The sequence below is a fragment of the Nylanderia fulva genome, unplaced genomic scaffold (genome assembly GCF_048542155.1).
Source record: "Nylanderia fulva isolate GAGA-0341 unplaced genomic scaffold, ASM4854215v1 Scaffold15, whole genome shotgun sequence".
Taxonomy (NCBI): Eukaryota; Metazoa; Arthropoda; class Insecta; order Hymenoptera; family Formicidae; genus Nylanderia; species Nylanderia fulva.
Genome location: NW_028189730.1, coordinates 272,988 through 288,070, shown reverse-complemented (window position 1 = coordinate 288,070; position 15,083 = coordinate 272,988). Strand labels below are relative to the sequence as shown.

General features: G+C 45.2%; 1 protein-coding gene and 1 long non-coding RNA gene across 2 annotated transcripts in view; one reads left to right on the top strand and one right to left on the bottom strand.

Annotated features, from left to right (window-relative positions):
• Positions 1–15,083, bottom strand: part of LOC114935864 (uncharacterized) — a 237,976-nt gene that overhangs the window by 55,667 nt on the left and 167,226 nt on the right. The window lies entirely within an intron of this gene.
• LOC114935855 (uncharacterized) overlaps positions 4,415–15,083 on the top strand; it is a 73,179-nt gene continuing 62,510 nt past the window's right edge. Inside the window, exon 1 of the mRNA XM_029308765.2 lies at positions 4,415–9,171. Within this exon, the coding sequence (XP_029164598.2) occupies positions 7,197–9,171 (1,975 nt within the window). The 5' untranslated portion in view covers positions 4,415–7,196. The remainder of the gene's footprint in view (positions 9,172–15,083) is intronic.

The following is a 15,083-nucleotide window of genomic DNA, read 5'->3' as shown; positions in this document are numbered from 1 at the left end:
GCGCCTCTATGTATTATATATATATATATATATATATATATATATATATATATATTATATAATATATATATTATGTGTGTGTATGTATGTATATATATATATATATATACACATACATATGTATATACGCTGTTCTAGTTACGCCAATGAATACGCCTGTATGTCGTTTGTGTTAATTACGCGGAATAGCATATCTGCACTTTCATGTCGACGGTCTGACGTCTACAATCTACAAATGTTTGTAGCAGCCCCTAATATCGGCCAAGGAGAGAATCCACGAGATACGTCTTAAATACAAATGTGAGGAATGATTTAATTTTACCAAAAATAAATTTCTTTCAAATCTCGAATAATTTGATAGGTATATTTTATTTAATTATCTTCAATATCTACACAATTTTAAATATTACTGAAATGATTCTATTAAATTATTTTAATTTTTTTTTTTTTTTTTTGCAGAAAACGAAATGTAATATGAGAAATATCAGACTGTGATAATTATGTCATTAATTTTTCTGAATATACAACTTTAATCTTCATCCTTTAATTATATTTTAATTATAGTATATTCTCGAGTTTTATAATATATCTTTTTAATTGAATAAAAAATGACGGAAAAAGTATCAATTATACTATAGAGAGAACTTTGTTGCACTACTTTTATTAGCAATAATTCTCTTGATCGTCTAACCGAGTCTAGAGAGTCTCATAATGCGAGCGTAATGCTATGCACAAAGCGAGTGATGAAATAATTATAGATATCGATTTTTAAAGAAAGTATAGCTCGACGACGACGAGGAAAACGCGCGACTACGCACCTGCGTTCTACGTTTGGCGGGTTACGTTCTTGTAAAAGCGAGCTCTATCTATTAAGCGAGATGTCGCTTTATTGCAGCATCGCGCGAAATAGTGCATTAATCCGAGGAATGGTCGTTATATATTATATCATGATATCGAGGAAGGCCGCGGCCTCCCTTTCGATTTAATTGCATTCCGCGGGACGACGAGCGAGAAAACCGATACATCAAGAGCTCATTAATACGCAAAAATTATTCGCGGTGATCTTTTTGCGCGGATCAAATTTCTCCATATTTCGCTCCTCGCTAATCGATATAGAAATTTTTGCGCTCAAAGTTGAGTCGTGGATAAAAAAACTCCCGCAGTCTGCCATACTCTGCAATCCTCTTCTTAACTTTCGAATTTAGAAATATACTTTTAATGTTTTTGTCAATTTTGGCGATATATGCGTATATAAATAATGGAACACAATGAATTATATAATTAAAACTTTATCGACTTTTCATTGTTTAACTCGATTCTTTATTCTTATTTTTATTTGTTTGAAAAACGCTGATTTTTGCAAACAAAAAGGCGCGATTTATCGGGGATAATGGGATATTTCGGGGAAATTGTAAAAATATCGTAAAATAGCAAAGTGGGTCGCAACATTAAAAGAGAGAGGAGAGGGAGAGAAGCACGCTATTATTTACGAACTGATCTTGCGATTGAAACAACTATATTTAGCTCAAATGAATGTGTGCTTTTACAACGTTTTGCACATATATATTTTTTATGTTTCCACTTTAGTAAGTAGATATTTCGTGCATATAGTCAGACATGCTCTGACTCATCCACTAAAAATAATCGGGGAAAAAAATAAATATTCGATTTAGTTAGAAGAAAATAGTCTAAATCCATTTAGAGATTTGAACGAAATTGCCATACTAATTTTCGATTCGACTCGAAATCGTTGAGATTTCTCGTAAACGTCAAATCTTGCGACGCAACAACAGCAGCAACGATTGCCGCGAGAAAGTCGATGTCGTCGTCGAAGCCCACATAATGCCACCGCTGTTCATCGATCTCACGCGCGTGAATTCGTGCGACACGCGCGCCTGCGTGCGCGGTATATGTATTCTACATACGTGTGTGCGCGCGTATTCACACAGAAACGACCCTAAACGTGCAAGGGGTTGGTCGCGCGTGCACGTGTGCGCGCGTATATACAGGCCGCGGTACATACATATCGGTCGCCGCTATCGATTATTTTGCTCATGTGAAACTTACCTCCCCTTACCCCTCATTTCCCCGCGCCAGCAAACCACCCCACTCGCGGCGTCGCGACGCCTCGTATAGAGCGCGATATCGACGTTACATCGCAGCCCTTTCCTCCCTTCCTCTGTCGTCAGCGGGAATCCCCACTTTCAGTGTCGAGAAACTACCCCCAGGGCCGTCAAATCTTGGCATTAATGAGCCCTAATATTTTCAACGCTTGGGTAAATAAAATCATAAATTATTGCACAAGCAGGGTGGAAAATCAAACTTGCGTTTTAAAATTGATAAAACAATGGAATTTTACGACTTTTAAACTACAACTATTTTTTTATATATATTTTGAAAACTATATTATATGTTTATATACAAATTTGATAATATTCGTTATATAAAAATGGACGTTATATATATATATATATATGTACATGTGTGTTTGTAAATTTATACGAAAGTAGACATTAGATACATTGAAATAGAAATAAAAAATCCAGAATAATAAGTTTCGGAATAAATAAAAGGAATATTATTCGATGTACGAATATTACACGCGCGCATCCCCTTTGAATATTTATTTTTCCGTATCGAAATAATCTGGCCGAGCGTTTTAATCACGCAGCGAATTTATCCGCTTGCGTTTTAATCCGTCGTTTCTTTCTGTTCGACTCGAACGCCGGATATAAGGTAACGCCGATATCGATTTTACTTTGTCGTTGATACCCAAATGGATTTCGTCCACGGAGAATATTCGAGGAGACTCCACACCGTACATGCGTTACGTTTTTCTCCATCGCTCGAGTTTATCTCAATCTCGGAATCGAGATACTCGCAATACGTGTCAGCTGGCGCGTTTTATCGAAATTTTATCAAGCCGCGAGAGCACTTGGAAAATACTCGATCGCGCACGATCGATCGATCCTTTCTTAGCGCGGTGCCGCGGTTTTCTTCATGGCTCGACGATATTAATTAATATGGCATTTTAAATGAGCGATTAATATAATTTGTAGCTAATACAAATTTTTAAATTTAAATATTTTGTTTACACATCTAATAAAATTTTTACGTTTTTAATAGAAATTCATTCAAGTATATGTGTGTAATATTTGAAATTAATAATTTGAATTGCCCCGGACAAATGAAATGATTTGAATTTATTTTTGAAGAGAAGCAATCTCTTTAAAATTAAATCTCGAAATAGAACCAAATTCTAAGTAATTCACTTAGGAATGCCCCGCGGAATCCGGACTGGAGTTCGCGATCCTTTAAAAGAATGCTGCAAGTGGAATTGAATCAAAGAGGTGAGTCACCTGCATTGTAATTGCGCGAATGAATTGAATTGTAAATGGTCACCACGGTCGGTGCATCGGTGCTGCATCTGACGCACTCCCGCGGATCGAACCGCCAGGCATAAGTCTCCTTGTTTCAAAGTATGTGCTATACTCCTTGGCAACTACTTAGCAAACAGTCCGAGGCAACAACGCGAAGCGTTTCGCTCTCGCATCGTGTAATTCCAGCGCATCCATCAATGAATTACACAGTTCTACATGTTCCATCCCTTAATAGTTGCGTATAAACCCGCATATCGTTTATGTCTAATTCCACAGAGGACGATCTTCAATTTTATCTTCATATGCGATTAATATTAATAATCATTTAATATATTACACTAATTGCAAGCTCTTTTACATCTAAAATATTTCAACAAACTGGAGAACGAGGAAAGATATATTTAAACGGTAAGAATGATTAAAAGATAATGTTACACGAGAGTTTCATCATTTACATCTATGCAACTTATCGACAATTTTTTCTTCTACAAAAGAAACATTCATAGAGCAGAGTTAAAAAATGAATCGACATCGCCTTGCACATTGTCCGCGTAGGAAGATACCGTGCGATGACAAGCGCGTCGATCGATCGACGGATCGATAACGCGGACAATGCGTCGATATGCAACTCTTAATGGAAACGAATCGATCGAACGAAACGGAGAACTCGTCGATCGATAAAATAAACACGCGAAGCCATATTAGAAGCAGAAGCCGAGTCGCTTAATTGGGAAACTACATCGTGCGTGGTTCGGGGGTGCTGGACACGGTCGAGTGGGCCACCCCTGACTCGTTCGCCTCCGTTCCCGTTCCATCCTGTCCCGTCCGTGTTCCTCTTTCACTCTTCATCCCCCGAAACTGACTCGTCTCCTCTCCTCGACCCCTGCGTATCGAGTTCGTTACAGATCCCCGTGGCGAGATCCCCGCCCCTCTCTCTCTCTCTTTCGCACCCCCCTTGTACGCTCCTCAGCTTCGTCGGCCCGTCTCGTCGAGAGAGAAAGAGCGAGACCGGCACCCTCCTGCCGGAGGCTCTCGCGTAGCATAGCATTCGCGATTTGCGCAACTCCGCACAACTCCGTGCGAGCGCGAGACGCGCTCGTTTTCTCTCCGTGTGTCCCAACAACACCACACACGATTTGACCTCGTGTATCATCCTTGCCGCACCTGGAGATCTCGAGAAGAGAAGGAAGAAGGGAGATTCAAGTTGCATCCTCTGCGGAAAGAAGTCGATTCCTCCGGAAAGAAATTTGCGACGGAATTTGGGAGCACGAAGACGACATCGGGAACAACGAGGGAGCTCGAGGGTGCAAAGAGATAGAGAGAGAGAAGGAGAGAAGGGGAAAGAGGAAGAAAACGCATCGTGGCGCGGCGCGCTTCTAAGCGTGCGCGCGCGAGTTTTGCATCGGCGAGTCGCGGATATCGAAGTCGAGGATCGGTCGTCTCGCCAAGGATCCGTTCGTCGTCGAGGTCGTGCGCCATCGAACCAAGCCGTCGAAGCCGATCGATCGAAAGCGCGCGGCCATCGAGAGTCGATCCGACGCCGACGTCGTAGAGTCTCTCTCTCTCTCTGTAGCGGGCGGCCATTGATCTCCGTATCGACGCCAGCCACGACCAATCGTCAGCGACCCCTCTTCTTCTCTCTCTCTCGACCACCCCTTTGTGTCCCGGTGTGTGTGTGCGTGCGCGCGGATTCCGTGTCGCTCGATCGAGTTATCTTGCGGATCGTTCGTTCTCGCAGCCTCTACGGGAGAGAAGGACGACATCTTGGAAAAAGGAAGAGCTCGGGAATAGTCATGGAGGACGATGCGTGCCTTATCGGCGTATCGACCTTTCGATCCTGAAGAGGAATCGGTTCTCGTGTTTGATTGCGCGCGCACGCGACGAAGACTGCGAGTCGCATCGGACCGTATCGATTCCGCGATCGACCGGATATCAGTCTCGTTGTCGAATAGACCCTGACCGATCAAGGGAACAGTTTTCAGGAGGAAAAGAAAAGTCAAAGTGCACTCGAGACGTAACTTTGTGCGCGCGGAAGTAACTTTCTACGAACTGTTACGTCGACGACCCAGTTCGAGAAGGGAAACGCAAGATCGTCGGAATGATATAACTAATCGTCGAGGAAGAAGATCGCGAAGGACGTATCCGGAGTTGTTTCGAAAGTGTTTCTCCAAGAAAAATCTCATATACAAGTGTACAAGTTCCTCGAAAGCAATAAGAAGTCTACATAAACAAGGGACGATCGCGAATCGAATCGTGGCCGAAAGCAGTCTCGTTAGTCAGTTGGCTAATATCGCTGGGTCGAGGTCGTAGCGAACGCAGGTGACGCGAGTCGATGTTTATGCTCGAAGTATCGGCCGCGCGCATCGAACTACGTTGGTCACGAGGTATCGGAAAATCGATAGAAAGCTGACTGACGCCAGCGGCGGCGACGTCGGCGGCGGCGGCGGCGTTGTAGTTGGAGGTGGCAGTGCTGGTGGTGGCGGGCGAGATGTCCGTGTCACCTACACACCCTTAGTTACGCGCCGTTCTGATGGTGGTGGCTTAGCCGGTAGTGGTTCTTGTCACTTTTGACGCTCTGCGTGCGAGGTTATCCTTGTATTCGCGCCGGGCAAGAGGATAACCTTCTCTCTCTCTCTCTCTCTCTCCCTCTCTCTATCGAGTATCGTCGAGAGAAAACAAGAGGACGATCGTTGCGTTTGTTTTTGTTTCGTCGACGACCATTTTCCGGTTAGTCGTGAATGAAGCCCGAAGTTGCGCGCGAAGAAACTAACGGGTGTCGTCGCAAAACATCTTCCCTTTCACGTGGACGACGGACTCTTGTCCACTGTACGGAGAAAAGGTGCAAAGAGCATCACTGCGCAAGTACCCACGACAGTAACGGCTACGACGACGATGTGCTGGTGCAGTGATAGTGACAACGGTGGTGGTGGTGGTGGTGGTGGTGGCGGCGGCGGCGGTGTTGCGTGAGCGATTACTCCCCTCCGTGAACGAACGAACGAATAAACTGACACGTGGCGGGGAAAGGAGAAAGAGGAGGGGAAAGACAGAGACGCGGTCACACCTGGACCAAGAGAGGAACTCGTGGCACGCGACACGAAGAAGCGCGTGAGCGGAATAACAGTAGTATTATAGTAGTAGTACAACAGTAGTAGAACCAAGACCAGATGGCGGTTGTGCCGGTAGTGTGAGCCGCGAGATATTCGGGGTAGGGACCGTTAGGGGGAGAAGGCGGGAAGAATCCCTAGGAAAGAGCGAGACCGAAAGCGAGAGAACCGACCCTCTTTGCACCGCTTCTGGGCCCGCTCGCGTGGCTCTCTTTCTTTCTTTCTTTCTCTCTCTCTCTCTCTCTCACACTCACTCTTGGTTTCTTCCATTAGAAGAGAGCCGGTACACCGGTGCGCTCGCACTCGGGCGCGCGAGCGCAGAGAGCGTGCGCTCTCACTCGCTCCGTACTCGCGCGGTGTCATGGGCGCACGGTGGTCGTTGCGCTACCACCGGATACTCGCTATGTCGAACCGATGTCGCGGTGGAATCTCAGCATCAATCGTCGGGAAAGTCGTGCGCGTCGTCGTTCGCGGTCGTGCGGTAATAATCACGTGAGTGACGACAAAACGTAGTGATAGCGGAGGAGAGAGAGGAACCGTTTCTTCTTTCCATCCCCTCCCTAAAACGACAATTTTACTCGACTGTTGTAAATAAACGAAAAGTAAACAGTGCGAAGTATACGGTGCGGTACAGTGCGTCGTCGTCGTCGTCGGCGAACAACAGCGAAGGAACGAGTGGCAGTGCGCCCACTACCGAACTAGATGTGCGTAAATGGAAGGTATAGGGGACATAGGCGATCATCAATCGCATAGCGAGCAATTACTGGACTCGGTCGATTCCCCGGCGGCAGTGTCTACGCATGGCCGGGGCGGTGGGGGCGGCTCGAATGGGAACTGCGGTGGAGGTGGTGCAGGGGGTGCAGGAGGTAGCGGCGAAGGTGGAGGTAGGGGTGGCGTGGTCGGTGGGGGTAGACATCACAACCACCACCACCACCATCATCATCACCACCACAGCCACCACCACCATCACCACCATCAACAGCAGCAGCATCAGCACGAGGTCGGACACGAAAGCGGCGGGGGTAGAAGCGGGGGCGGCGGCGGTGGTGGTGGAAACGGGGGTGGTGGTGGTGGTGGTGGTACCAGAGGAGGTAGCGTCGAGGGTATGTCTTCGTCGGCCTCTCAAAGCCCCGACATCGCGTGCGCGAGCCTACCGCTGGAACTACTCGCGGCTGGCGCGCTCGGCGTCAAGGAGGAGCGAGACCTCGCCGCCGCGGAGGATCTGTCGTCGTCCCAGGATCCGCCGAGCATCGGCGGTGGTGGTGGCGGTGATAGCGGCGGTGGCGGCGGCGGCGGCGGTGGCGGTGGTGGTGGTGGCGGTGGTGGCGGCGGCGGCGGTGGCGGTGGCAGTGCCGGTGGAATCGGAGGCAATAACGACGGCGGCGGCGGACGCGCCGTCGGTGGCGGCAACGGCAACGGCAACGGCAACGGCAACGGTGGTAACGGCGGCAGCAGCGGTGGCGGCGGCGGAGGCGGCGGCGGCGGTAGTGGCAGTGGTGGTAGTAGTAGTAGTGGCGGCGGTGGCAGGCAGAGCGCGCGGGAGTCCCTGTCGGTGATCGTGCCGCCTCAGGACGTGGACGTGGACTCGCGCGACGCCGACGACTCGGAGCTCCTCAGTCCGGGCAAGCTAACGCCTACGTCCGGGATAAGCGTGTCGGTCGCGAGTATGATCGACGCGACGGACTTCAGGGCGATGCAGCCGGAGCCGACGTATCAGACACTGACCTCGGTAGCGGAAAGGATGTCACCGCCCGGCTTCAGTCCGGGTTCCTCGTACGCCACATTGACGCCGCTGCAGCCGTTACCGCCGATCTCGACGATGAGCGACAAATTCGTTTACGGTGGTCACGCGGCCGGCGGCGTCACCGGCAGTTTCGCCGTAATGCAGAACAACGGCCTGGGTAACATCGGCCTCGGGATGGGCGGTTCGCCATACGCGTATGACAAATTACCGTCGATGGGCATGTCGCCGCCGCACAATTATCCATCGCCGGGCGCGGGTCTTCAACCGAGTCCGTTGTCCCCGCAAAGCGCGTACAGCCAGAGCGGCCTTAACTCGCCGCACAAATCGTCCGCGAGTCCGCATTACGATCCGGCGTTTTTACCAAGGTTGCAACAGAGTCCGGCGGCGCTCAGCCCGTCCTCGCCGCCGGCTGTTACGGCGACGGCGAGTTTCGCGCCATCCCATCATTCGCCGCCCGGCACGCACTCGGTGCCGAGCGCGGCGTCGCCGCCCCCGACGATGCAGACGCAGCTGCAGCAACAGCAGCAACAACAGCAGCAGCAACAGCAGCAGCAGCAGCAGCAACAGCAGCAGCAACAGCAACAGCAGTCGATACCGCAGCAGCAGCAGCAGCAGCAAACGATATCGCACACGCAACACGTGCAACACACGTCGGTCGTCATGAAGACGGTCTCGACGGCGAGCAACGGCGGTGCCGGCGAAGTCGAGGAGATTAACACGAAGGAGCTCGCGCAACGGATCAGCGCCGAGCTCAAGAGGTACAGCATACCCCAGGCGATCTTTGCGCAGCGCGTGCTGTGTCGCAGCCAGGGCACCCTCAGCGATCTGCTGCGCAACCCGAAACCCTGGTCCAAGCTCAAGAGCGGCCGCGAGACCTTCCGGCGGATGTGGAAGTGGCTGCAGGAGCCCGAGTTTCAAAGAATGTCGGCCTTGCGGCTAGCAGGTTAGTTGTCCGCGCGGGAGAACTTTCTCTCCTCCTATATTTTACCACCTATCATATATGAATAAAGCTCCCCTTTACGAAACCACTCTAATTACTCTCGAACGTACACTATCTCAAACGTCCCACCTCTCTAGATATCGTACACTTCTCGCGTGTGTGTTCTTTTCGTTTCTATAAAAAAGGAAGGAAAAGAACCCGAGACCGACGTTATATCGTCGTTGTCGACGTCGTCGTCGTCGTCGTCGTCATCGTCGTCGTCGTCGTCGTCGTCGTCGTCATCGTCGTCGTCGTCGTCGTCGTCGTCGTCCTCGTCGTCGTCGTCGTCGTCGTCCTCGTCCTCGTCCTCGTCCTCGTCGTCGTCATCGTCCTCGTCCTCGTCGTCTTCATCATCATTGTCGTTGTCGTCGTCATCATCGTCGTCGTCGTGCGAGTCTCTCGCACATGTAGTGCATCAACACGTATAAACGTCACAAACACGTTGTGTCTCACGCTTCACATACACACGTGTCTCGCTGCTCGCCTGTGTTCTCGTCCTGCGCGTCCTCGACATCGATCCGTAATCGATGATTGTCACATTTTTTCAGTACCGTCGTTTACATTTACAGCATTTTTTTTAAATCGTTGCATCCGATAAACAATCACTCTCGGATTAAAAAAAAAAAATACATATTTCGCTTTGAAACTAACGCTAAAATAATTCCAGCACAAAGAAATATGTGAGAACAATTAATAATCCGCAAGTACAAGATGAAACAACTCTGCTCTTTTGAAAATGCATTTAAAATAATTATAGAGACTTGCGTCTCCGTGTTAGAAATTTTCCGCGTGAAACATTGCACATAATAGACCGCGTTGTAAAAACCCCTGTCCTCTTCTTCTTCCCAGGGATATCCTTCGATTCAAAATAAACTACACCCTACCTGATAACGCTCCACTGGAACGAGCTTAGAAAAGAACATCTTCAGGCTACTTGCATTGATCAAACTTCTTTAAAAAGCAACGAAATTAAAGTCACAAGTAAATTATATACGAGATTTTTAAAATTTAAAAACATGAAAGGAAATATAATTTATAATGGAGTACATGATCTTTATTTTAAGAAATATAAAAAATTGATTTATCTCTTATTAAACCCTCCAAAATTGATTGTTTCATCAAACATTTGTACGAGTGTTGCGTTAACTGCTGCTGCTAAAAAAATATTCATTAATTACATATACATATATATCTCGATGCGTGTTTATCAAACCGATAGATAGTCATTCTACTCCGACATACTCGCGCAAAATAACAATTGCTCCGGAATATAAACGTAGCAGCGAATATAGCGAAATCCAGATTAGCTAGCCACGTAAAATAACGAAATGTGCAAGGCGATCGACGAACGTTATTAAGCGAGCTCTGGGATAAAAAGGCTGGAGCGCTAAATCGCACGCGGGACATGTTTTGGGGAAATATACGCGCGCAAAAGATCCGCACGAAGCGCGCGCGCGGACAGCGGAAGCGCACACGTGGCTGACCCACGTGGGAGAGGCGTTCCCTTCCATATCATTCAGAGATAGACGCGCGGAATAACACTTTTCGAATTCAACATCCTTCGTTCGCGGCGCGATGCGGCGGCGCTCCGCGTCGCGGCGCTCGCCGCTTGCGTCCAAGGTATTGATCCGTCGAGTGCGGCGGTCACGCGGTCGCCGTCGCCGTCGCCGTCGACGACGGCGTCGCGGCGCAGCCGCGCGCGACCTCGGCACGGCTTCGTCTCGCTTTCCGGAGCCGCCATGTTCGCCACGCCGTCGTCCTTCCCTCTCTCTTCCTTCGCCCACCACCTCCGACAACCCTCCTGGACCATTCTCTTCCCAACCACCGGAATCACCGCGCGGGACTTTCTCGATTTTCGTGTCACTCGAGCATGATCACGGAAAGCGGAATGATCCGAAGCGATCGAGACTTCCGCCGAGAGAGGGAAAGAAAGATGTTCCTCGAGGTTGACTTTGAACGGGCTTTGGGATTCCAGTAAGATTGTTTCCCACGATTCTTCCATTTCTATTTCTTTGTATATAATTATACGTATCTCGATAGTACACTACCCTTGCGACTTTAATTTCGAGAAATTAAAACATTTTCTTTCATCAATAATGATTTTATCATTAAATCATCCCTTTCGAGACTTTAAGTTTATTAGACAATTTTGCCTAAATTAAAATTCGCAAACCCCGCAAATATATATTTTGAGGAACTAAAATTCTATCCTATTAAAAAAAATGGCTTGCCTTTTTTCCTCTCTTTTTCATTCTTTCTTCTTTTCTGTCATTTCTTTGCGAGTCTACCGAAGCATACACATAATGTCGAGAAGAGAGGGATTACTTCTATAGTGTAAATGTTCAGACAGCTTTTCGTAGCACGAAACTCTCTTAGGGTCGTGGAAAAGGCTGGGAACGTAGAAAAGGCGCGGCACACGGGGGTATAAAGAATCGCCGGGAGGAGAAAATGCCAAAGAAGTAGAAGGGCTCGATTCAGTGCCCTTCAGATTAGAGCCTCTTCCCATTGTTTCCCACGTATCTCTCTCTCTCTCTCTCTCTTTCTCTACAAGAAAATCCGTCCCGTAGAACTTATTCGATCCAAACGGCAAACGCGTTTCGCGAAACCCCTGAATCTACCCCGTTATATAAGCCTAATAAGCGTACAAATATGTAGAGAGTTACTCCTAACATAGATACTCTTCAATTTACAATTTTTCAAGAAATTTTCTTTATATCAATACCTCTAAAAATTGGAGCAAAGATTGACAAATCAAAATACGACAAATTAGCTTCATATATTAAAATCAAGATTTAAATCGTCTAAAAGAAATACGAGAAAAGCAAAAATTAGGTTAATTTACAGAGTATTATTCGAGAAAAAATATGTAGAACGTCTTTTAGATTTTTTGACAAGCTCCAAACGACAAATAATTCGCTCATACCCGTTAAAATCGTGATCAATCAGCGAACGTAACGTTGCGCTCTTAAATTGCCTTTATTATACCACCGCTATTGTTGTTCGTGCACGAATTCATTCTAGTAATGACTATAACGTGTGCCTCATTGCTGGATGTCATTTGCGTTTAATTGCATTCACCATCGTCGTCGCTATCGATCGTCACACGAGGGGGTCAGGTGCATTAGTCGCGAAGCTCCTCGTATCTTTCTATTTACTTTCGTCAAATGCATTCCATATACAATATATTTCTGCAAGTAGCTCAGCAGCTCAATAATTCACAAACATTTATTTCATGATGATAAAGTTCTTGTTCAAATTGTGTAATTTTTTCACGTATCTATACGGATCTTGAAAAATGTTTCAAGCAGTAGCTGAAAACAAGAGGAAGATTATAATCGTTTCGAATTTAAAATGTTGTCTGTATTTTTTAGAATCAAAGCATTTAAATTCTAAATGTCTGGTAATTAAATTCTTAGATCTAAGATAATTCCTCGATTTAATTTACATTAAATTATATTACCAAAGTATATTTCAATTAAAGTAAATTAAATAGAACACAACACACAACTTATACATTATTAAGGATATTTTGCATTTCGGACGAAATATCACAAAATGCGAAAATTTGTCAAAATTCAAGAATTTGATGCATCTACATAATAAAAGACGCGTATGATTAATGTCATTTTGTTCAACATTACCGTTTGATATCGTTCTGTAGGTCTTACATTCGCCGCGCATGTGTCTTCTTACGTACACTGGACATAATGAAAAAAAAAAAAAGAATCGATACGGCTGTGTCGTTTCCCTGTCTCACGGGCTTATCGCGAAGTTACATCGCTACCACGAGCTACGTTATGTTTTTAACAACGCGATCAATACCGTGTCGTCCTCGTAAACACGAATTTTTGAGTTCTTAAGTTTGTGAAGATATGTATCCAAAGATTTTGCTTATTCGTATTAAATTATGCGAAAAGTGTTTGTCTCACATTTTTTTTGCTCCAAATAAAGTTGGGAGTAGTAGTTTAGAAAAAGATTAAAATGTTTTTCTAGGTGGAAAAAATATTTGTGACTCGATTTCTAAAACTGCGCAATTTTCCTCTTAATTTTTATGTAATAAGAAGCGCAAATATTTTTCAATCAATTTGCGATAGCCTACTTTTTTAACATAAACAAGTGCTTGATTATGATATGATAATATGAACTCTTATGCGTCGACTACTAAAATACAATTATACATCATTCTTAATGTGCAAAATGATTTGCATTCTTGAATAATAATAACTTACGATAACAAAATAAATTATCTCTAAACAATTTTCTGAATCAAGAAACTTTATGAAATTCTCAAAGCAAAATGTTATCGGGGAAAAAAGCCACTAAAAAATCAACTTTTATGATTGAACTTTTCTCAACTTTTTCAAACATATAATTATTCATACAATATCTTGATGCTACTTGATTTCACAATTAAAATTAATTATCTTGCACTATTTTTTACTTTAATTTCTTATTTTGCTTCCTACGTAGAGAGAACAGGCGGCTAATTAGGGGTTACAGGCATTTCTTTTTTTCTAAAGTTTATGTAGTAAAATGAAGATATCCCTCTCTCTCTCTCTCGCTTTGTTGCACTTTATTCATGTAGCGTGGCGGACGCTATGCGGTTTCCACGGTACGTTGACGCACAGCACGCGCCGAAACGCGACACCCGGCGGTGTGGAGAGGCCCTATGCGTGCTCACATGTCGGGCATAGCACGAATTCACCCCCGCGTGTCCCGCGTGCTCGTCGTCGTTCCTACGGGATATCCTGTCGGCTCGCGGAGAACGCGTTCACCAACCCTCCTCCGCCCTCCCTCCGTTTTTATTCTCCCCGCGCGATCGAGAGAGTATTCAAATCTCTGATAAATTTCGGTAACTCTGCAAACTCTAGGTCGAGCGCTTATCATTATTATTATTATTATTATTATTATTATGACATAATGAAAAAATCAAATATTCTATTTTTCTGCCAAAATCTCATTAGGTGAGATATAAGTTTGCAAATGCATTGCATTACATTTATAAATCTGGTTGTTAGAAATATTCTCTTCTACTTGAATTTTTTAATTTTCTGATTTTTAAATTTAGATTCTTGGTCTCTCGTAAATGAGATAATTGAATTTCAACTTGATCGCATAGTCGAATCTCATAAAAATTTTGAATTTTATGAAATATGTACGTCTCGAAATGCAGAGAATGAATTTTGATATTATTAGCGTGTGCCTTCTATTCGAAACGAGAACTGCTTTTTTCAGAGATCGGTTTTTATAGGGGAAGAGGTCATTCACTAAAACATTATATTGAAAGGAGAGAGAGAGAGAGAGAGGGGGAGACTGGAATCAAGGTGCAGATGTCACATCAATGAACACCTTTCGTCGTACAGCTGTTACGCTATGCAAGAGAGCTGATAGAACGAAACCGTGGCTTTCACGATTTCAACTTTTCTTTATACTATACCGACTTGCGTTTGTGTTTAACGGCACGTTGCTGTTAAGAATGCATAGAATAAAATATTTCAAAGAGGATACATCTTTTATTTAATATTTGTATTACTCTCGAAAAAGCAAAGTACGAATGTCTTTTCCACTGTTTACAAAATTTATCACTTCTCTCATAATATATCAATGATAAATAATGGTTTCGTCTTTTTGAAAGCAAATATTTAAATGTAAATAAGATTTCCAGAGCAGCATAGCGAATAAAGTCAAAATCACAAACGTACCATTGAAAACCAAAAATGTGCGGATTAAATTCGACTCTGAAAATTTTAGCAGAGATGCGACGCAATAATTTACTTGGCTCGAAAAAGATGCGTCCGTGAAATTCAACACAGAAACGCGTGTGACATTGCGAAATAGAACAAAATCGTGCCCGCATCGTGTTTAAAAAATGTTCG